Here is a 22499-nt window from a genome sequence, read left to right as displayed (position 1 = left end):
GCGGGGTCTAATGCAGAATCCAATAGCGCGTTTGAACGACTACATCAAGTCTCACAGCTGTATTTGAGGCTGGTTGTCCCGGCCATCTAAAAGCTGAGAGAAGTTTGCCCAATTCCATCCAAGCTCATCCATAATCATTGGAGAGCTATCCTCAATCCACCAGTCCGAACAGGCCAAGTCATTTTGACCGTCAAGGTTACTCATCTGTCCAGTTGGAATTACGCTAAAAGTCTCCCCACTACCCTGAACCAGTGAAGCATTATGCTCTGGAACTTGCCACAGAGGATTCCATGCCGAAATTGGGACCTGTTCTCTAGTGGTGAGCTCTGGTGGAAGCGCGGAGCTTTCAGCTTCTGGTCGCTGCGATGGCCTTGATCGATAGTGCCTGTGAGATCCTGTAGCGGCTGTTACAAACGTGTTGAGCTTATTGAGAGCGAATTCGAGCTCTCTCTCCACCCTGCCTAGGGTATGTGCATCCTTGACTGCAAGCGCTGCAGCTTTTAGAAGCTCGCGGTCCATGCTTGCCATCCTTGAGTTTTGCCGCGTCACGACGAACACAGCCAGAGCGCCCATAGCATGCAATGGGCCAGCAAGACTTGGGAGTACAGGATATGTCTGATTCTCCGATGATTCCAGAAAAAGACGTAAGATCTTGCGCGCTGAATTTGCAGCTAAGCTCTGCCCATTCCGCACGGCGTACTCCCATGGTTCGTCCTTAGCAATGACATCGACAGAGAGACGAATGGCCTTCTCGCTAATGAGAAGACTGTTGCGGGTTACAACAATCATGCTTTCCGTAAAATTCAATGTCAGTGTTATACAGTATTCTATTCCAAATCCTTGCCACTGAGAAAGGGGATTTTTACGTACGCTGTGTGATATTGCATTGCAATGAACGATGCAAACGGATGTGATTTGGAATTGAAAAATATATCCATAATCGGGCTGTGTGTATTTATAACGCATTAGCTTCGAATAGAAAGCTCCCAGGCACAGTACTGTGGCGGTTATGAACAGGGCAATGAGAGCAAGTGAAAAAGAAGACCTGGAACTCACCTGTAACAAGACGGGCAAACATCTGATGCCCAACTCATTAATCTCACGCAGGATAGGCCTATTGTTCGGACCTTTTCTCTTATTATATCTGTTGTGTTGTCATCATTTTTGTCGTCCTCCTTCCGGCTAACCTGGACGCATAATCTGCCCACATCGTTTAGTACCGTAGCCAGACTCAGAACGACCTCGCAGATGGGGTGCTGTAGCCGCTGCCGCGACTGATTTGTTGAATCAGCATTGTCCATTCCATGCTCCCTGTCCCTTAGCAGACTGGAGTCAGGTAGCAAGCCCGAATAGTCATCTACAATGAGTGACGCTCTGCCGAGTTCAAAAGAGAGAAATTTCTCAAATGAAAACACACTCATCCAAACATTTCGTCTTTCTTCCCCAGGCGGCAGGTGAGGCGATTGTTTCAGAAAGCCCAGCGAGATAGCCATGGAAACAGCTAGGCTCATTGTATGTCCCGCTGCAGCCAGGTTCTCATGACATCGCAGCGCCATGGACAAAAGAGTGACAGCTCGGAGGGCGTCGATCGTACTCTGCTGCAACACGAAGCCAAGAAGGCTCTGCGAATACTCCAGACATCCCTCAGCATCGAAGCCAAGATCTTGGTTGGGCTTTGAGCTGTGGCCGAGTATCATGACAAGATATACCTGCATTAGCGCCACGAGCCCATACTGTTGTGTGAAAGACTTGGGACCATTTGCATATGCCACCTGGGCTATATGCCTGATTTTGTCTGGCTGGAGGACAGGAAACACGATGTTTGGGCCCTCGAGAAACCAGTCAACCAAGGTTGATAATGCTTCCTGTTCTGGAAAATCCCAAGTTCCCAGAAAACCTGGTAAAACCGAGTCTTTTTGTGTAGCCCCGCTGTGATTGGCTGGGTCGCTGTCGGACTGTTCTGCTTGGCGAGGGCCTGATCGAGGGATCTGGAGACGGTGACGTGCAAGATCTAGCCAGCTGGTCATGAAGTCGAGAGAGGTGTTACCGGAGTCTGCGTGTATGATAGGCAAACTAGATCTGAACTCAGGTCTATCATCATCACCCTGTATGATACTAGAGCGATGGGTCGATGTACCTTGAGCTTGACGTACGGGATAGCTGCAAGGTGGATTTGAGACGATGGTGGCGTCATTCTCTGTTTGTGGCGGACTCTGAATACTAGATAAAGTAGTGTTTTCTTCAGCAGTCATTGTCTCGTTTTCATGATCCTGTTGTCGCCGGCCTTGGCGAGAAGTCGGTGCACTTCTCCTATCTTCATGAGCTGGTATTGCTGACAACGCGACTGCACCTCTTGAAATTGGATTGGAATCAATCTGGTCTTGTCTTGCCGTCTCCTCTAACTCACTACGATGCTGCCCTTTACCAGCTTCATGCCGCCGAACGTCAAGCCATGGTTGACGGCGGTTTCTGGTGACGCACTGAATTCCGGCGGCTGAACAAGCATAGCATGATGGTTGGCCCTCATCGCAGCGAGTCTTGCGCGAGCGACAATAATCACAGGCGAAGTTGATTCGACGTCGTTTCGACGACGGCCCTGGGTTGTCGCCGCTAGTGCTGCGAGTCGAGGTCGAGGGCGATGATGTTAAGAGATGGGAACCGGTCGCGGTGGTGGCGGCTGTCGCGGCAGGCTCGTTGTGGGCTGCACTATGCGATCGCATTGCCGACGAGGGCATGGTGATACCGAACCGAGTGACAGTAGGTGATGCCGATGATACAGAAGACGATATTGGGAGAACGCAACATGTCAGGGGGTACCTCGGCTCGGTAAGTCAAACTGACCCGCCGCACTAGTTTATTACTTGTTCGCGGGTTGAAAGGCGGGGAAATCGGAAACATAACAGACTAACGCTGGCAGATAAGAAATTGACCGAGCCCGGAGCGCTTGACAAGACCCCAAGATTATGATTCTCCAGATTTTCCCCACACCCCAGATTCAGTCTAATTCAGATACAGCTAGCTCTGGCTTAGTTCTCCGTGATGTGGAGGGAGAGGCGATTGGAATCTGTGTACAAAAGCTCAACGTCGTTATACGTGTCTGAAATGGCTATCCAGTGGACCTAATAGCAGCCCGTCCTATCGTCGACAAGACACCTATTCGGCGAAGACAGGTTGTCTGCATTGCTTTAAGAAGGGTGCTTTGAGTTTATTCATTATCTATTTATCACTTAGTTCTTGTTTGTACCTCTGAGGCCTATCACAGCTTCCCTAACACCTTATTCCAAGGAAAGGAGCGCGATCATGAGTAAATTGGAGGATGTGGAGTCGAAGACTCAGGTGGAGTTCGTGGAAAGTTTGAGCGACAAACCTGGTGACCCAGCCACTACTGATTATGGAACTATCAATCTTTTTCAAGATGGATCTATTGTTCTCGTTCCTACCCCCAGTAGTGATCCCAAAGGTAAGCTTAGAGAAACTACTCTCATTTTCCATCTTGCGCGCCTAACTTAGCAAGCTGTGCTCCTACAAGGGCGTTCGGTTAACCTTCTCGATTTCACACTGACATTCCCTTCTCGCTATAGATCCCCTCAATCTACCGACTTGGCACAAGTTCTTAATTATATTCCTTGTCGGACTATACAGCGCTATTGCTGTCCTCGGAACCTCTGGCCTTGGTGCTGTTATGCCCTCAGTCATGAAGGCCTACCCCAACGATGATCCGGCCCGCGTAACCGATCTTGTCACCTATCCAACTCTTTTCATGGGTATTGGTAACCTCATATCCATGCCTCTAACGCTGACAATTGGTCGCCGGCCAGTGTTCCTATTCTCCCTGATCCTTCTCATCATCACTGGTTTCTGGTGTGCTTATGCCACCACCCTCACAAGTCACATTGCCGGCCGGAACATCTTCAGCATGGCGGCAGGCCAAAGCGAGGCTCTTGCGCCTTTTATCGTTGAAGAAATCCATTTTCTCCATGAGAGGAGCAGCAAGTTGTCGTGGTTCGTTGGCGTCCAAACTGTCGGTACGGCTATCTTGTTTGTCATGACAACATACGTTGTTCCGCCCTTTGGCCTGAAGTGGTGGTATCTCATCATCACTTTCTTGGTCATCGCCACACTCATTCTTTCCATCTTCTTCGTGGTTGAGACTATGTACGAACGCAAATTGGATGAGCACGACATTGGTTCAGCAGATGAGAAACCCATGGCTGGCAAGAAACGCGACCTTCGACCGGACATCTACGGCCCACGCTCTCTACGTCATGACTTGAAAGTTTTCCACCACAAACCAGTCTGGTCCCGAGTTACCGAATTCTACGTCGATACTGGAAAGGGCTTTTTTATCCCTACTATCTTCTGGATTTTGCTCTTCAACGGTGCTTTCTTGGGCGTCTACATTTACCAGGCCTCTACGTTTGCTGTTATTCTCACTCAACCGCCGTACAAGTTTGCTTTTGACGTGCTAGGATGGGTCCAGATCTTTCAAATTGCAGTTGTCATGGTTCTAATCCCACTCTTGGGATATGGTACTGATCGCTTCTCTAAATGGATGAGTAAGAGAAGCGGCGGCATCTTCAAGGTACGTCCAGCATCCTATGTCTTGTTTCCGCGTTGAATTCCGTAATTGTCCTGCTTGTGTTGTCGAATTTTCGCTAATATCTTGGGTTCTTTTCACTTATTAGCCCGAATTCCGACTCCTATCTCTCATCGTTCCAACTGTAGCGACAGTGTTGGGCTGTGTTATCTATGGCCAGGCTGGTGCTCATCCTTTCCAGTACCACTGGATGGGAATTGCAGCCCCCTTTCACATGTGTTACCTAGGTTTCCTGACCGCTAATCTGATTGGTATCACCTATGCTGTCGATGCTTTCCCCCAGAAGGCGGGTGCCTTACTAATGGTTATCTGCGTTGGTCGAGGGTTCATCTCCTTTGGTCTGAGTTACTCCACTGTTCCAGCCATCAAGGCCATTGGTTATGATGGCGCTATGAATATCTTAGCTGGTATTATCGGCGGTCTCATGGCTCTTGGTATACCGATTTACTTTTTAGGCCCTCGCATTCGTAAGTGGGCTGTCAAAACCCTGTGGCCAGGGCTTACTGAAGCAAAGTAAAGTCTTCGGCTCGTCCAATTTGAGAAATTGAGATAAATTATTAGATTTCTCGAATAGTTCAATTATGCATATGATCTTTCCTTACCCGGATTTATGCTTTTAAATCTGTCGTGTTTACGTTCCCATTGCATAAAGTTAAACATTTGATCACTTCATCGAGCCTCCGTTGATACTCAATCACAGGTCTCCATAGGTTATGATGAGATTAAATGAAAGAGACTCAACTGCTCAACTGTTAGCGTATCGTACCAAAATCACGAGAAGGAGTTAATAGACGACTTTACCAATGAACCTATGTCTGTATGTAAAAGGAAAGGAAGGTATACAGAAAGCAGCCTTGATCTTTTCTTGAAACTTTCTATATCGATTCTAAAGCAGTTTTTCCTGTAAGGATGTCTGGTTGCAGGTTTATGATATCGAAGATAAAGATATCAAGACCTAGACAGTCAAATCTTGTTATTTTTGATAATTGAATTTCATTTGATAATAGTGGGTAAGCTAAAAGTGACAAGGGTATAATAAAAGCGTCTTTATATCCAACCCTCTCTTCGAAATCAAGCCGACAATGTCCCAATGTATGGAATTCCTGTTAATTCAAACCCTCGCTTTGACAATTCTACTGACTTCCTTGGCTTGCCCGTGTTATAGGGACAGGGTTCGTTGCCGCGTATGATAGGTAACCCACCTACATGCATAGCATTGGGCCAGTGAGTGGTGCTTTGAGTTGTGTAGAACGCGTCCTTCTTCCGCAACAGGTCTTCTTCCGAAGCTTCAGCGACTGGCATATAACATGTGTAGATGCAGAAACGCGGCCTGTCGCCTGTTGGACTGAGATTGTAGTGAGGTGTGCGGCTGTCCCAGAGGAGAAGGTCACCAGGCTCGGCATTGAGTTTCACCCACTCGCAGCCCTTGTCCTCTAACCACTTCATGCCTTCCTTGGTGAAGCCGTACCACTCTTTGGTCCAAGCCCAGATCTTATTGGGCTCATCCTTGAACTGCTCATGGAACTCCTCGCTAAGCAGATGAGCGCCTTTGCAGACGATGAGGCCGCCATCGTTATCCCCATTTGGGAGCAAATTCACCAGCCCTTGAAGGCAGCGAAAACCAGGCTTTTCCGGATCTTGATCCTGATGTGGCCAGGGGTTATTTTCCTTAAGGTCTTTGCGGTTTGGGAATGCCATGTTTGTTCCATCAAAGGAAACAATAAGGTCTTTCGTATCATACGCCTTCTCAAAAGCTCCGACAACTCCCGGCTCCTGGCGCACTGACCAAGCGAAGGTTTCGTGTGCAATACCGTATCCAAGACACATGCCCTTTTCGTTAATTATAGGCATCTTCGATTCCACAACGGTCGATGGGTCATCGCGTTTAAATCCTAATCCGCCAGCACTAATAAATAATGCACGATTAGCTTATGTCTGTATCCAAGACGGGTCTGCTTTGTGCATAGAATTCCAAGTGTAGGTTTACTTACAAGTTTTCAAGCCAGGACATCATCTCATCAGCATAGCCATCCGCGCGATCACGAGGGATGGCACCTTTGACCACGACATATCCATCTCGGATGATATCGTCACGCCAATCACCATACACAAGCCCTTCTTGACGGAACAGTCTTTTTGGACCTGATGACTGAGGCTTGAATGTGGGTACCTCCACAGGCGCTTCTGACATTGCAGTTTGAACAGTGGTTGACATGGTGTCGGTGTCGGGTAATAAAGAAGATAGGCACGAGACTGGCTTGTATTTTGTTGGTAGAGTCGCACAATACCTCTGTACTCTTGCTCACTCTTGTGATAACTGTTGCTTTCTTGTCTTATATAATTGTCTTAGTAGCCACTTCTTTCAATCTAAGTCTGCCGCTGACGAGAACGCGATGACTGGCAGATACCCCTCACAGTTGGGGAATCGGTTCGGTTCGGCTCGGTTCGGGAAACCATTTGCTCACAACTTCCGCTAGCCGCAAGTGGAAGAGTGTGGGGTCAAAGGAGTTGCCGATAGTGGGGACTTCAGCATCAGACTAGTCATTTGCCCATCAGAATTAGTTCCTCCCAGACCATTGTCAGTGTTAGCATCCAAGCACGATACCTGTATGTTCGGATAGCGTGGAGTTTTGTCGGAAGCACATGTGGAGGTTAGTCCCGGTCGAATATGACACCTCACTCCGCATCCCGATTTGGGGATCCATTGATCTCTCGAGACAGTATACTCTTAAGAAGTGGAGTATCTCTTCTTTGTTAGATACCTTCCTTCTCAAATCTTTCTTTTTTTTTCTCCAGTTCAATCGTTAGGCATCCGACACGATGCTTGTCAACCAGAATAAGTCCGGCTCAAATTTCGGAGTCGAAATCCCTATTGAACCGCTTACACCAGCTCAAGTTGGTGAAGGTGGTTATGAAGGTCTAAAACCGCGCAAGGAAGTGCTTCCTAAGGGCTGGCGACATCCTTCACACCCTGAAGCGAAGGCTTTGCCGTGCGATATCCTCGTGGAACATGACGTGGCCATTCCTGCAAGGGATGGTGTTACGCTTTATACGGATATTTTAAGGCCAACGGAGCCTGAATCTGGCGTTGCTCCCAAAGTCCCAGCACTCATCTGCTGGGGACCGTTCGGCAAGAAGTTTAATGGCATCGACTCTCTGCGATACATGACGCCATGGAACCTTGGTGTTCCCACAGACGCTCTTTCCGGCTTGGAGAAGTTTGAAGCTCCAGATCCAGCAGACTGGGTACCCAAAGGCTACGCCATTGTCAACATCGATTCGCGAGGCGCTGGTGATAGCGGTGGTACCATGGTTATTATGGGTCAACAGGAGGCCGAGGACGGTTACGACGCGATCGAACACATTGCCAAATTGCCGTGGTGCGATGGCTCGGTCGGTCTCGTTGGCAACTCCCACTTAGCAATCGTGCAATGGTTCATCGCTGCTCTGCGTCCACCGAGCCTAAAGGCTATCGCGCCCTGGGAAGGCTGTGGTGATCTGTACCGCGAGCAATTTGCACGTGGTGGAATTTACGCCGGAGATCTCTTCGACCAGCTCATTGTCAAACACATGCTACACGGGCACGGTAATCTGGAGAGCTTCCGATTAATGTTTGAAAAGCACCCGTTGGCCAACCGTTGGTGGAATGATAAGAGACCCGACATGAAGAAGATCAACGTACCAACATACATCACTGGTACCTGGACCAATACAATGCATGGAATGGGCGCTATCAGAGGATGGCTCGAGGTTGATACTCCTCAAAAATGGCTTAGATGGCATCCATGGCAGGAATGGTACGACTTGTGGGGAAACAACCAGGCAAAAGAAGAACTATTCTCCTTTTTCGATCATTTCCTAAAGGGTGCCGACAATGGATGGGAAAAGACCCCGCGAGTCCGGATGGCTGTCTTGCGCTTTGGAAACAAGGAGCCCCAATCATACGAGAATATAGTCGAAGAAGACTTCCCGCCTGCCCGAACCGAATACCGCCAAGCTTACCTTGGTCAAGACCAGAAGCTGCTCTTTAGCGATGCAGGCTCAAGCGCTACTTTGAGCTACAACTCTGAAACAGACGATTGCGTCACCTTCACTCATACTTTCCCGGAAACAACCCGAATCATGGGCCTTCCAAAGGCTGTCTTGTATATGTCTTGCCCCGATCACGACGACATGGATGTTTACGTTACTATCGAAAAGCTGGACAGGAATGGTGATCAGATGATGAACCTTAATATCCCTTGGGGTGGCATTCCAGCAAAATCATTCAGCGAGTTCAAGCCGCAGGAAGCTACAGAGGTAGTGGTGTACAAAGGTCCATGCGGCATCTTGAGAGCATCACATCGCGCAATCGACGAGTCAAAAAGCATGCATCCGCACTGGCCGTTCCATCCTCACGAGGTAGAGGAAAAGATAACTCCCGGTGATGTTGTCCGTTTAGACATTGGTATATGGGCTACGGGTATTGAGTTTGAAGCTGGCGAGAGCATCAGAGTTGTGGTAGGTGGACGCAATAGGTGTGTGAGCAATTTCGGGTCCCATAAACATGTCAAGAATCGCGGAAAACATCAGGTTCACATCGGTGGTGAGCATAAAAGCCATATCATCCTACCATTTGTGTAAATAATAGTTAGCTGCATGTAGAATAAATGAACATCCAATCTTCTTTTTATACCTCTACTAAGCTCTTGATAAATTTGCTTCTACATACAATCTAGTCGTCTTGCGCGGCGCGTTCACACTCATGGTGTCAAGTAAGTTACCGTTGCCGCAGCATAGTTGAGTAGGTGCGGTGTTTTGCTGGATTAGTAGCCTGGTCGTTAGCTGTGAGGAGGGAGGAGATGAGGGTCTTGAATAGGTTGAGGTTGGAATGTAGGTAGATTGCCCTTCTTCCCACCTTCTTTCTCTGACTTAGATTTACTAGTGCTGTATTCGAGAGCGTTTCCCTTCTACCTTTTCCGGGCATAATCCTAGATAAATCAATCCCATTGACTTCCTACGTCGTTCAACCTCAGCAGCGCCTCCCCCCTCTCCCTCCTTCGCGCATTCGTCATCAAAATTACCTTACTATCCATACAAAACCACCAGTTGCGATGGAACGCTTCACCTACCTCACAGCTCTCCTCGGCCATCTCGTGGTGCGGGGACCAACCAGCGGTGTTGCTGTGGACGCGATACCCGGAGGAATAGTCATAAATGTCGTGTATGAGGCGCTGAATGGGTTCGCCGCGGGTGCCGTGCGTGATTGGGGGGCGCTGGTGGGAGGAGAGGTGGACTGGGGATGTTAAGTGTCAGGTGTTATGCGTCAAGCATCAGGCGAGGAGAAAGGGGGAAGGGAAAATGAGACTCACGCACACAAATCAGCTTCTCGCGTACCGAAGGCCAGAGAAGCGCGTCCAGGGCTGGGTGGTGCGGGATCAGGATTTGCTCGCGAACAGGGTGGAGATTGGGCGGGAGAGACGGGTGCGGGGTGGGCGGTGACGTGTGCAGTACGAAGGGGTTGTAAACGTCTGGAACAATATCAAGTAGGGATGCAGCTGTCATGCAGGCTCGAAAGGTGGCCGTTATGGGTACATCGATGTTTACATCTGGGGTCAGCGGGAAGGTGAAGGGTGAGGGTTAGGATTCGGGGTCTGCGGAGGTGTTGGACGACGAAGGAGTACTGGATATTGGTAATGCCACTTATTGGGGTTATCTGGCGTAGGTAGATTTCGGATATCTTGGAGATGATCAGTAATGAATGATATTGATGTCATCGGAGTCAGATATGCGAGCCTACTACAGTCGCTAGATAGGGAAAAGTCAATATTGACGGCATCGAACGCTAACATAGCACCATCTAAAGAGAAAATGTTGTGCTCTTCGACGTTTGAGGTATCCTTAGGGCAGATAGTAAAGGGTCCAGAGTTGACTGCAGTCTCCACAGGCAGTGCGAGACGCAACTGAATGAATGATCGGCCGCCGTTCTGTGCGTCTATTTGGGCCTCCAAGGAAGCAATCTTATCCCGGCACCTTTGACCTACATTTAAATTCAGTATTATACATGTAGATAGCTGGTATGGAATTAGGGGTTATTACGGTATCTCCGTTGTGCAAGTACATTAAGGGCTCGTTTCCGGTCTTTATCCCCACCAGTATTAGCACGTGTTCGCAGTCTAATGCAAACGAACCAATACGATTAATTTAAGCCTACATCGACAAACTACTGTCTACTTATTACCATTTTCCACCATGTGCGAGTCCGCAGCTTAGATGTATAAACTCAGCTACCTACCTGGGTTGCCAAGCTCCGGTACTGTCGCTGAGACTTCGGCCTTCCTCCTCTTCTCTGTAGGCATAATGGCTAACTTTATCTTACAGTAGTTCTAATTCCAGGCAATTCTCTAAAGTGAGTTGGATAACGCGATGTCTGGGTTGGACACGAGAGTGTTGTCTCGTTGGCTGGGTAGCGAGCATAACGTTATGTTAGAAAGGCACTAAGCCTATTTCGAGGCAACCATCTTCCGGGCTGCCCGCAATATGAGGCTGCAGCTAGCGAGGATGGAAAGATGGACAGCATAAGCAGAGAATAGTGAGATGATAAATTTGCTAGCGGTACAGGGAAGAGAAATTAGCTCGTAGCATACTGTGTGGTGTCTAGAAGGAAATCACATATTATTTATCAGGAATGCGAGTTGAGCCGAGCTGTGGTTACAGCCTCGAGGCATCGCTGCAGTCATATCGTAAGGGCCCTCGTAGTGCTAGGACCGTTCAGTGCTAGCTTCAGAATCACTTAACGTAATGGTCTTCTAGAGAGTAAAGCAGTAAGAGCTCGTTAAAGCCCAGCTGCTCCTGCAGTGGTGCTGTACTACATAACCCCATCTACCTTTTCGACACTCGATCATCGACCTGAATTTTGGTAAGTGATTTAATGCTTGGCTAGCTGATCGTCAACTCATTGGAACAGAGCGGATAATGTCTTCATTCACTCCTAAGTAGAAAGAGCCGCTACTTCCTGCGAAGCACGCCAACGAGCACGAATCCACGAACTCAATGTCCAATGTAGCCATCAAAGCTTTTATGTTTCTGCGCATTGGGGTTGGAGTAACTTGCTTAGTTGGTCCGCGCTTCACCTGTGGGCCATGTACGTTGGTTACGCCTTCCATGATGACCTCTTGACTTGAAAACTGATTCGTGCTGCTATTAGTCAAGATAGACGTATCCGTAACTGATGAGGTGTTGTCCCGATTTTTCGATACTAGTGGTCTTGTGCTAGGAGTATTACTTTTAACTGCTGGAGACAACAAACTGCCAGATGGTGGCAGGCGCGAGGTCAAAAGGACCTTATGGGCTGGTATAGCAACAGACATGCTCGATACGGGCATTGTCTTCTTTGGATTGGCGGCCGGTAAGTCAAGTAGGGCTTCTGCTGTGACTGTATCAGGCGGTGCCGTTGCGTCTATAATTGTAGGAGCTGTGGGCATGCGTGGCCATTAAAGATGGGAATCCTGCGACATGTTCGAGGAAGGAGATTTCTCCACGTTTAAAGCATGGAAAGGAAATCAACAACTTACCAAGCACAGTCTAGGTGCATGACGGGTGTGTGTAGGTCGGGTTAGCTACTTTTGCATTCACCGCCTTCTTGCTGTCGCGAGATGTCCTGGATACCTTGTGCTGAATGCTTAGTTCGTATGATAGAGACAAAAGACAGCTTGAGATAAAAGAATAACTTCAGCCCAATAGCTTAGCATGGTGCTAATTTCTCCATATCCTATTGTTGGAGGTGATAGCTTCTGGTAATAGCAGTTCACATGACGTACAGCTTGCTTCCTGGCGGATGTACAATATGTTGCTAGTGTATTAAACTCAATTCTCTAATGGTACATGCTATACAGTTGCAAACACTTCTAGTTCCTGATAACGCTGAATTCTCCCACAAGTCCGGACAGCTAAAGAGAAGATGTCCTCCGGTACAAATGCCAGCATGTGCGCAGAGCACCTAGTACTCTTGTAATCCAATCTGCATCTTTGTTTACAATGCTAATCCCCAAGCAAGATACTTTGTGTCGTCTCACTTCCATTTTCCCGTGTTGCCTTGTCGATTGCGCACTGTCCCAGGGTCGTTAGTTCTTCGACTAGGTCATCTACAGCCTGGATCTGGCGAGCTGCTTTTTCCATCCAGCGACTTATTGGGATTCTTCGAATCATGGGCGGAATGCTCTTCAACAGCTCAAGGTCTTTGTGAGATTGCGACGCGAGAGGTCGGTGGAGAATGCCGTAGAAGAGAGTGAGGAGAGCCGACATCGGGTAGTAGAGGACCATCCTAGAAGACGCACTGTGTCAGTAGGTCGTTCGTTTCAGGATCTTGCGATTTATTGATAAATATCGAACATTGGAATAAATGAGGGAGAAGCATCGATAAGCATACGTACCAAAAGCTGTTCTCGTCGAGGAGATGGCTCGCCATTTGGAGATAGACCAATGACGACCGACTAGCTTCGATGCTCAACTCTAGACTGCTCCCCACACCCTCCATCTCATCCTGATTTCCAGATGTCCAAGCCTGACATCTACTTGTTGCCTGGTGAATAGTAGCAACGCAATGGTTATAGTCTAGATGCAGCATCGTCGAAGGCATAGCTAACACGTCCTCTGGTAGTGTCGCACGCGCAAATGCAACAGTGGGCCTGTATGAAAGGGGAATAGATAGCCTCCAACATTCGAGGTCATCGTCTAACTCACGAATATCTCTCAAAATCTCCGCATCCGTTTTCTTCAATGCGCGAGCCGAGTATAGAGCGTTGTAGGCCTTTGACTTGATGATGCTCAACCATGGGGAACCGGGGAAGGGGTCTACAGTCGCGAAGTCCGTTTCGGTCCCAAAGCCCATCATTTGTGAAAAGATCCGCCGAGCGTAGGTTGGTGGAAAACTAGTATCACAGTGTTCATCTTGCAGACACGGCGGCTGTCCAGTTCGGAGTGATAACTCTTTGTCCATGATGTAAATCAACCAGAAGATGTTCCGCAATAGATATCGCTCGCGATATGAAGGATTCGCGGATACGATGTTCACATCATCACACAAAGGATAGGTCGTGGTATGTGCACCGAGCATGTATATGATTCGGGTAGCGACCGAATCTTGGATAAGAGCATTGGCAATATCCCCAGAAAAGAGATGGTACATCATCTTAACTAATATTCAGCCAATGTACGACGCGAAGGACTCAAAAGGACATTGATACATACCAACATGCACGAAGTTTGCAATGTTTCCACCGTCATATGTAGAGTGTACGTCGTCAATATCCGGTGCGCCGTCCACGAATATTTCTCCGCATTCGAGGTTATCTTTACCGATTGGCAGACGTTGAAGAAGGACACGAATGCCAGAAAAGCAAATATACAAGCTTGTGCATTGTAAACATCATCGGACGGGTCGCCTAGTGTTGATGAGTAGGCCGCAGAAATTGTAGTCTCAAGTCGAACAGGGTCGACAAGGGGGAAGACGCAACAAAGGAATGACTCGCGGTATAGGGCTAAACACTTCTCGACTACTTGCCGATCTGGCATGTTAATCGGCAAATGTACGTTTACTACATTAACCGATGAACCCCAGTTTGAACGCGCGATATTATGCCAGGACTGGCGAAGTGCGGTGATTCGCTCAAGTGACGCGTCTTGGCCTGTACGGGAGCGGATCCATTGCTCACCAAGCTCCGAAAACAAGGGAATGCCGTTGCTTGAGTTAAAAGATCCTAGTCGCCAACCTGCAAAGTGAAGAGAGCCCAGGGCTGGCTGCTCAATGGACGACGGCGTTGAAACATCGTGTGCTTCATTATTGAAGTCATCCTCTCTGGTGAGTGAAGTATCTGTTGCTGACTCTGAAGGACCTGATGAGGGTTCACGGGGTAGAGATGCACCTGTCTTTTCTTCTAGTGTCTTGGCCAGAAGTCGTTCCAGTCGATCGACGCGGTCTAGTAGCTGGCTGCGATGCTGTCTACTGGCAAAGGTGAGTAAAACAGCACAAAAAAGGCGAGTAGCTGTTTTGCATACTTGGGACGCCTTTTCCTCACGATCTTCCTTTCGTACGAACACTGCAAGCCACGATGAGCACACCATTCACACTGTGGGGTAGCTCCGTCGCATTTAATCTGCAGAGCTCAAAGACGATATTAGCCACTAGATGCGAATAGCCGCAATGTTGTCGGCTATGAGCGAAAGCTGCTGACCTTCTTGTTGTAGCAGACATCACATGCCTTGGTTATACGCTTTCGCTTCTGTGGTTCGATTAACTGGTCCTCGCTTGTCTCCATTATTTCAGGCTCCATCCGGTTAGACTGCTTTCCCTGGCTCGCCCAACAGGAATTATGGAACATGCAAATATGCAAATATGCACACGGAAGCGATTTTTGGTCCTCAAGTACCGAGAAGGTGGTTCTGGTTAGGGAAGCAACTCATACGTCCGGGTCGGCGCGGAAGAAGAACGGAGAGAGATGTACTTCCGAAGACCGACGTTAGGGAAATTAGGAGCTCGAGATGACACTTGCACGTGACTTCGTAGGTATAGTAAGGTTCCGAAGAGGTTCCGAAAGGTCCGCTTACATAATAAAACCCGCGACTCTAGCCAAATCCGGATCGTGTCTGAAGCCCAAGCATATCTGACTAACTAGCCCTTTCCCGTTATTGATTTCTATGACTCTCTAGTCGTGAGAATTACCAATGCTCTATCAATTCAGCATAACAACCGACAACGGAATCCTCCGTTGCAATATCATTTCCCCGACTATGGGCGTTCTCTACTTCCGAGATAGCGAAGCATGCCAGCTTTTGTACGAAAGTCGTCATCACCTTCGGCCGACCTCCGATATCATGGATGCCTTATCTAATTTTCTCTACTATTAATTTACTTTCTATATCCCTTCGCTGTTTTGAGGAACTCTTCAGCTCTCTTCCTTTTGTGATAGACCTTAGCTGCTATTCTGATATGATCTTCTTCACTATCACCATCTTAACCCTTTAAGTTCAAACCTCTGTATCTTTTAAAAAACGATAGTCATGTTAGACCACCAGCGCTCGGAGACTAGCAGTCCCCAGTCTCCTAGTAACCACCTCTCCATGGCCTCCCACCAAAGCCATCACAACCACCATCGTCGCGAGTCTGAAACTATTGCTGGAGAGATCCTACGTACCTTGACCCGCCAGTCCACATACTCAGAGAGAGTTCGAGAAAGGGAGCTTCGTGATACCGAGGAAGTGGACGAAGATGAAATAAGAATTGGCGATTGGAACATGGCTCATGAGGTCAAAGAGATGAATGCAAACAACAGTGGACAAAAGCCAAAGCATTTGGGGGTCACTTGGCAGAACCTTACCGTGAAAGGGATTGGCAAAAGCGCGATGATACAGGAAAACTTCCTCTCTCAGTTCAACATATGGCAGAGGATTGTCGAATCGAGGCAGCCCAGCAGCATGAAAACGATTCTGGAAAATTCACATGGGTGTGTCAAGCCTGGTGAGATGTTGCTGGTGCTCGGTCGACCTGGAGCTGGTTGCACTACTCTGCTCAATTTACTCGCCAACAAACGTTCTGCCTATGCTGAGATCCAAGGCGATGTCCGCTTTGGCAACCTGTCCTCAGAGGAAGCCTCCAAGTACCGTGGACAGATTGTCATCAACACCGAGCAAGAAATCTTTTTCCCGACCCTGACAGTTGGTCAAACCATGGATTTTGCTACAATGATGAAAATTCCCGACAAAGGCATTCGCGGGACACAGACCGAAAAGGAATATCAACAGCAGATGAAGGACTTCTTGCTACGTTCTATGGGTATTGAACAGTAAGTAACACACGGTGCAAAATACATGATTGGCATCGGGTTGGATTGCCCTTTCGCTTGATTCGACGTGGATCCTTCTTATCTCAAGATATTTTGCTAACGTCCTACCGCAACTTCCAGTACGCATGATACCAAAGTCGGGAACGAGTATGTTCGTGGTGTCTCAGGTGGTGAGAGGAAGCGAGTGTCCATCATCGAATGCTTGGCGACTCGAGCAAGTGTCTTCTGTTGGGACAACAGCACTCGCGGTCTTGACGCAAGTACTGCTCTGGAGTGGGCCAAGGCAATCCGAGCCATGACGACGATATTAGGTATCACAACAATCGCAACACTATACCAAGCTGGAAATGGCATCTTCGAACAATTCGACAAAGTCCTAGTTCTCGATGAGGGCAAGCAGATTTTCTACGGCCCAAGAGATGAGGCACGTCCTTTCATGGAGCAGCTCGGGTTTCTATGCGATCCCTCAGCCAACGTCGCAGATTTCCTGACTGGCGTAACGGTCTCTTCTGAGAGAGGCATTCGGGCCGGCTTTGAGGCTTCATTTCCTCGCTCGGCCGAGGCAGTTCGTGAACGCTACGAGCAATCCAATATTCACCAGCGAATGCAACTCGAATATGCCTTTCCGGAATCAGACTACGCACAGTCAAGCACAGAGGACTTCAAGCAATCTGTTGCAACGGAGAAATCCAGACACCTGCCAAAGAACTCGCAATTCACCGTACCCCTGAGCAAGCAAATCTCCACTGCTGTCATGCGTCAATATCAAATTCTCTGGGGCGACAGAGCAACCTTCATCATCAAACAAGCATTTACCATTGTTCTCGCATTGATGACTGGTAGCTTGTTCTACAACACTCCCAATACAAGCGGTGGTATTTTCGGCAAAGGAGGTACGCTATTTATTAGTGTGCTCTCCTTTGGTTTAATGGCACTCTCTGAAGTGACTGATAGTTTCTCTGGAAGACCCGTTCTCGCCAAGCACAAGGAGTTTGCTTTCTATCATCCTGCTGCGTTTTGCCTCGCACAGATCACCGCAGATATCCCAATCATAGCTTCCCAAGTTACTACTTTCTCGCTGATCGTGTATTTCATGGTCGGACTGAAGCAGGATGCTGGTGCGTTCTTCACGTATTGGGTTCTCCTGTTCTCAGTTTCCATCTGCATGACTGCATTGTTTCGACTGATTGGGTCTGCTTTCGACAAATTCGACGATGCCTCGAAAATCTCCGGGTTTACGGTCTCGGCTTTGATCATGTATTCGGGCTACATGATTCCAAAAACAGCCATGCATCCGTGGTTTGTCTGGATATACTGGATTAACCCGTTGGCTTATGGCTTTGAAAGTCTGATGGCTAATGGTATGTTGTGGACAACCGTTCTTTTCCTCACGTTGATCTATATGTTTCAGTGCTAACAAGTTACCTTAGAGTTCAAAGGGCAAATAGTGCGTTGTGTCATTCCCAACCTCATACCTGCCGGACCTGGCTACAATATGACAAGCAATAATGCCTGCGCTGGCATTGCGGGGGCAGCAGTCGGAGCAAACTCCCTCAGTGGCGAAGAATACCTGGCCTCTCTATCGTATGCTACAGATCATCTCTGGAGAAACTTTGGAATTCTTTGGGCGTGGTGGGTCTTGTTCACTGCTCTGACTATATTCTTCACGAGTCATTGGAAGAATACGTTTACCGGAGGTGACTCACTTTTGGTTCCACGCGAGAATGTAAAGAAAGCAAAAACTGTTTTGGCAGCTGATGAAGAGTCTCAAGTGGACGAAAAGGTCCCTGAATCCTCAGATTCGAGCGGTGTGCTCGCTTCCTCCGCGAGGGACACATCCGATGGGCTAATCCGCAATGAGTCTGTTTTCACTTGGAAAAACCTATCGTATACCGTCAAAACCCCAAACGGTCCACGAGTATTACTAGATAATGTCCAAGGATGGATAAAGCCGGGGACTTTGGGCGCACTTATGGGATCTAGTGGGGGTAAGTTACTTGCTGTATACCTTTAGTTCATATTTGGTTTTTGCTGACATAGCCTACAGCTGGCAAAACTACGCTAATGGATGTTCTTGCTCAACGTAAAACCGAAGGGACGATCCAAGGTTCTATCCTTGTCGATGGAAGACCTCTTCCAGTTTCATTTCAACGTAGTGCTGGTTACTGTGAGCAATTAGACGTTCACGAACCATACACGACTGTAAGGGAGGCTCTAGAATTTTCTGCTCTTCTGCGTCAGTCAGCGGACACACCAAGGGCAGAGAAACTTCGCTATGTCGATAAGGTCATTGATCTCCTCGAGCTCCGCGATTTGGAGCATACACTGATTGGTCGAGCTGGCGCAGGCCTCTCAATTGAACAAACAAAACGAGTCACTATAGGCGTTGAGCTGGTAGCGAAGCCTAGCATCCTTATCTTCTTGGATGAACCAACGAGTGGCTTGGATGGCCAGTCTGCGTTCAATACATTGCGGTTCCTTCGCAAACTTGCTGGGGCTGGACAAGCCATTCTCTGCACGATCCATCAGCCCAGCGCGCAATTGTTTGCCGAGTTTGACACTCTTCTCCTGCTTACCAAAGGTGGTAAGACAGTTTATTTTGGAGACATCGGTACCAACGCAGCCACGATAAAGGATTACTTTGGACGCAACGGAGCCCCATGTCCCGCAGAAGCGAACCCAGCAGAGCACATGATCGACGTTGTTTCAGGCACTCTCTCGCAAGGCAAGGACTGGAACAAGGTGTGGTTGGAGTCTCCAGAGCACGCTGAAGTCGTCGAGGAACTTGATCATATCATCACTGAAACTGCTGCACAACCGCCTAAGAACTTTGACGACGGAAAGGCTTTCGCCGCGGATATGTGGACCCAGATAAAGATTGTCACACGCCGCATGAACATCGCACTTTACAGGAATATTGATTACGTTAACAACAAGATATCCCTGCACATTGGCTCTGCTCTGTTCAACGGATTTACGTTCTGGATGATTGGAAATAGCGTGGCAGACTTGCAACTGGCTCTGTTTGCCAACTTCAACTTCATCTTCGTTGCGCCTGGTGTATTTGCGCAGCTGCAGCCATTGTTCATCGAACGCCGCGACATCTACGACGCTCGTGAAAAGAAGAGCAAGATCTATTGTGAGTTTCCCGCGTCCACACTTTAGTAACATTCCTCTAATTTTGTATTCCACAGCTTGGGTAGCCTTCGTCACTGGCGTGATCGTCAGTGAATTCGCCTATCTCGTCCTCTGCGCAGTTCTCTATTTCGTCTGCTTCTACTACACCGTGGGCTTCCCATCTGCTAGCAAGGATGCTGGCGCCGTGTTTTTCATCATGCTCATTTACGAGTTCATTTACACGGGCATAGGACAGTTCGTCGCCGCATACGCTCCCAACGCTATCGCTGCAAGTCTCGTCAATCCAGTCGTCATCTCCGCCTTGACATCATTCTGCGGTGTTCTCCTCCCGTATAGCCAGATCACGCCATTTTGGCGTTACTGGATGTACTACGTCAACCCATTTACATACCTCATGGGAGGCTTGCTCACTTTTACTATGTGGGACAAGGAGGTTATCTGCAAGACGTCTGAGTTTGCAGTGTTCGACCCGCCAAATGGCCAGTCCTGCGGCGCTTACTTGGAACCATATCTCCAAGGCTTGGGAAGAGCAGCGAACTTGGTGAATCCAGATGCGATGGAAACTTGCAGAGTGTGTCAGTACCGGAAGGGAAGTGATTACTTAGCCACCCTCAATATCAAAGAGCATTACTATGGTTGGAGGAATATCGGAATATGCGCTCTGTTCGCTCTGAGCTCGTACGGTTTGGTTTATGGGCTTATGAAATTGAGAACAAAGACGTCGAAGAAGGCAGAGTGATGCAGGTAAGCAGGTTCTTTCTTTGTCACAGACTGCCATTGTATATCTAAGTGTGTTTACTATTCGGAGAGCAGCAGGATTATCGGGATCGCGGAGTAATAGACTGAACGGTGTTTATATTTGTAAAAGTAATAGACTAGAATTTATACTTGCGGTAGAAGCAGCGGATCTTGTAATAAGTGCTTCATGTCTTTAGGGAGTAATGGCAACGTTACATCAACTCCATTGTCTGTCCAGGTTCTTGGACATGTATTTGAAGACAATGTAGAATCCATTGGTGGCGCGTCGTTAATGAGAATGCACCCATCCAAGCACGGTACAATACCATCAGCATAGCGAATGAGTGATCCGAACCCAAAGTCGACTTTGTATATGCCTGCTCGGGCCCAGGTTGTCACCATGATGTGCCGCTGGCCCAGAAAACCCTGCCAGATCCGTTGGGGCGACTTTTCGTATGCGATACTGTGGAGGTGAGCCGCTAGTCGTTGCGCATCATTGACTGTCGTCAATGTTTCGCGTATGCGTTGTGCGGTCTGCCCAAACGAGGTCGTAGCGACTTGCGAGGCAGTCGACTCAATATTCAGCATCATGGTCGGCGATCCGATGAAGCCAGCATCAAGATTGAGTACCGGTCGAGTACCAAGCACGAGATCGCAATGGACTGGCCCTTGGTCCTCCTGAAGACCACGAGCACGCACCACGCACGACCAGATATGGGCCAACAAGGCATCGTGCTTGCTGATTTTCGAACCTGACGGTGTGATGGAGCTATCTTGCGTTGCAGAGTGCCATAGGAATTCGATCTGCTTCTGGCTGAAATGAATCGTGTACTGTTCTACCTTTGCTTCTGTATTCCATTCGGCCCAAGGGAGTGACTTCCCCGCTGGAGGCAGACCCACAGGAAAAGGTGATGGAGCCTTCATAGGCGGCGCCCACCAGTCGTATCTATGCAGCGGAAGGGCAAGTGCATCTTCCATAATGGTAGGATTGGCTTCGCTGGCATTGATGTCACCCGCGGCACACCCATCCAGAAGATCAGGCTGGAAAAATGAACTTGACGCTGGAAAGGGCATTTTCGATACCATGGCACGGGAATTGCTTGCCCAATGTTGTGCAAAACGAGTCAGTGCGGTGATATCTGCAAGCGGGTGGGCAATCTTCGCAGCTATCATGAAACCACCGCAAGCAAGATGGGTAAGTTGTACAGCCATGCACGGCTTGTATAAGCCGTTTGCATCTTTCTCGTTAGGTCGAAGTGCATTAATCACAGCTGTCTGCGGTACAAAATGAGAAAGTGTGACCCTGTCCTCCAGTCGGTTCCAAATAGGCCGCCTCTTCGCAGACTGAACGCTGTAAAGGCTGTCCACAGTTGCCAGGCTTGTCGCCTCCACGAATTCGACTCCCGGGTCTGCACTTGTCCCATAGTGTACGTATACCCGACCATAGCGCCTGGCATGAGTGGGAAACCGGGCTGTTTCTGGAGTAGATTCATTGCTATCAATGGTACTGATGCTTTTGAGAAATCCACACCATTGCGGGTATGCGTTCAAGGTTGCACGAAATGCTACGCGTAGGTGGCCAGTAAGATCTTTTGGAACAAGCCAACCATTTGGACGTTCCAGGAGCCATATGGCGCTCGTAAGCCCGAAATTGGCCGTTGTTGCATCTAGCAGTGATAGTGGGTAGGTGGATTCGCGGCTTGCAGGTTGATCAGGCAATATCCGGTGGACACGAACTATATTGAGTAACTCTGAAGATATAGGAGCCGCCATATTAGAAGGCAATGGTTACAGGGTTAGGTATCACGATGTTTCGTCAAAGTAAACACCTTTATAATATTTCATTCGTGCCACGATCACCTTCCTGAATGAGTATAGGTAAGGGGGCGACGATGAGTCATTCTGAGTGCAAACCGTGTGCTCATCACCGACGGTAAGTAGGGTAGTCAATGCTAAATAGTGAGAAGCCAGCTAATTATAAGGTAGTAGGGCGAGCGGCTAAGCTCCCTTCTGAACTCCTCCCTAAGTCCATTAAAATACCCAGTTCCTAATGGGAGCCGAGTAAGCTGTGGCCCGTGCGCAAAATCAACGAAAACTAATGAGTTTGCATTAGTCTTAGTTACAGATGGAGAGAGTTGTAGGAGAGAAGGATTAATTTTACAAGAAGTGTATGAATTATCATTCTTTCTTTTTGTTTAGTATTATTC

General features: G+C 48.4%; 9 protein-coding genes across 9 annotated transcripts; 3 read left to right on the top strand and 6 right to left on the bottom strand.

The window, feature by feature from the left end:
• Position 1: 1 nt before the first annotated feature.
• Positions 2 to 2810, bottom strand: COCSADRAFT_178833 (uncharacterized protein). Its single transcript, XM_007698647.1, has 3 exons — positions 1057 to 2810; positions 871 to 945; positions 2 to 790 (listed from the first exon to the last, which is right to left on the bottom strand). The coding sequence occupies exons 1-3, from the start codon at positions 2733 to 2735 to the stop codon at positions 52 to 54; spliced, it is 2493 nt and encodes an 830-aa protein (XP_007696837.1). The 5' UTR covers positions 2736 to 2810; the 3' UTR covers positions 2 to 51.
• Positions 2811 to 3159: 349 nt separating this feature from the next.
• On the top strand, positions 3160 to 5114 carry COCSADRAFT_135720 (uncharacterized protein; the record flags this gene model as incomplete). Its single annotated transcript, XM_007698646.1, has 3 exons — positions 3160 to 3460; positions 3582 to 4582; positions 4686 to 5114. Exons 1-3 carry the CDS (start codon positions 3301 to 3303, stop codon positions 5112 to 5114), a joined length of 1590 nt encoding a protein of 529 aa, XP_007696836.1. The 5' UTR covers positions 3160 to 3300.
• A 493-nt stretch (positions 5115 to 5607) lies between these two features.
• COCSADRAFT_135717 (uncharacterized protein) lies at positions 5608 to 6888 on the bottom strand. Its single transcript, XM_007698645.1, has 2 exons — positions 6589 to 6888; positions 5608 to 6503 (listed from the first exon to the last, which is right to left on the bottom strand). The coding sequence occupies exons 1-2, from the start codon at positions 6810 to 6812 to the stop codon at positions 5669 to 5671; spliced, it is 1059 nt and encodes a 352-aa protein (XP_007696835.1). The 5' UTR covers positions 6813 to 6888; the 3' UTR covers positions 5608 to 5668.
• A 453-nt stretch (positions 6889 to 7341) lies between these two features.
• Positions 7342 to 9256, top strand: COCSADRAFT_33967 (uncharacterized protein). Its single transcript, XM_007698317.1, has one exon. It carries the CDS (start codon positions 7418 to 7420, stop codon positions 9218 to 9220), a length of 1803 nt encoding a protein of 600 aa, XP_007696507.1. The 5' UTR covers positions 7342 to 7417; the 3' UTR covers positions 9221 to 9256.
• A 100-nt stretch (positions 9257 to 9356) lies between these two features.
• Positions 9357 to 10642, bottom strand: COCSADRAFT_23517 (uncharacterized protein; the record flags this gene model as incomplete). The annotated part of the gene is made up of 5 exons (XM_007698239.1): positions 9357 to 9593; positions 9709 to 9872; positions 9949 to 10107; positions 10377 to 10571; positions 10621 to 10642. The coding sequence occupies 5 exons, from the start codon at positions 10640 to 10642 to the stop codon at positions 9357 to 9359; spliced, it is 777 nt and encodes a 258-aa protein (XP_007696429.1).
• An 884-nt stretch (positions 10643 to 11526) lies between these two features.
• Positions 11527 to 12060, bottom strand: COCSADRAFT_23516 (uncharacterized protein; the record flags this gene model as incomplete). The annotated part of the gene is made up of 1 exon (XM_007698238.1): positions 11527 to 12060. The coding sequence occupies one exon, from the start codon at positions 12058 to 12060 to the stop codon at positions 11527 to 11529; it is 534 nt and encodes a 177-aa protein (XP_007696428.1).
• Positions 12061 to 12408: 348 nt separating this feature from the next.
• On the bottom strand, positions 12409 to 15022 carry COCSADRAFT_196963 (uncharacterized protein). Its single transcript, XM_007698644.1, has 5 exons — positions 14809 to 15022; positions 14633 to 14730; positions 13826 to 14579; positions 13009 to 13766; positions 12409 to 12899 (listed from the first exon to the last, which is right to left on the bottom strand). The coding sequence occupies exons 1-5, from the start codon at positions 14953 to 14955 to the stop codon at positions 12617 to 12619; spliced, it is 2040 nt and encodes a 679-aa protein (XP_007696834.1). The 5' UTR covers positions 14956 to 15022; the 3' UTR covers positions 12409 to 12616.
• A 672-nt stretch (positions 15023 to 15694) lies between these two features.
• On the top strand, positions 15695 to 20293 carry COCSADRAFT_83327 (uncharacterized protein; the record flags this gene model as incomplete). The annotated part of the gene is made up of 5 exons (XM_007698643.1): positions 15695 to 16416; positions 16537 to 17777; positions 17847 to 18404; positions 18464 to 19555; positions 19611 to 20293. The coding sequence occupies 5 exons, from the start codon at positions 15695 to 15697 to the stop codon at positions 20291 to 20293; spliced, it is 4296 nt and encodes a 1431-aa protein (XP_007696833.1).
• On the bottom strand, positions 20290 to 22065 carry COCSADRAFT_187917 (uncharacterized protein; the record flags this gene model as incomplete). The annotated part of the gene is made up of 1 exon (XM_007698642.1): positions 20290 to 22065. One exon carries the CDS (start codon positions 22063 to 22065, stop codon positions 20437 to 20439), a length of 1629 nt encoding a protein of 542 aa, XP_007696832.1. The 3' UTR covers positions 20290 to 20436.
• Between the last annotated feature and the right edge of the window lie 434 nt (positions 22066 to 22499).

Source organism: Bipolaris sorokiniana (genome assembly GCF_000338995.1).
Source record: "Bipolaris sorokiniana ND90Pr unplaced genomic scaffold COCSAscaffold_3, whole genome shotgun sequence".
NCBI lineage: Eukaryota > Fungi > Ascomycota > Dothideomycetes > Pleosporales > Pleosporaceae > Bipolaris > Bipolaris sorokiniana.
This window is presented reverse-complemented; position numbering and strand designations above follow the sequence as displayed.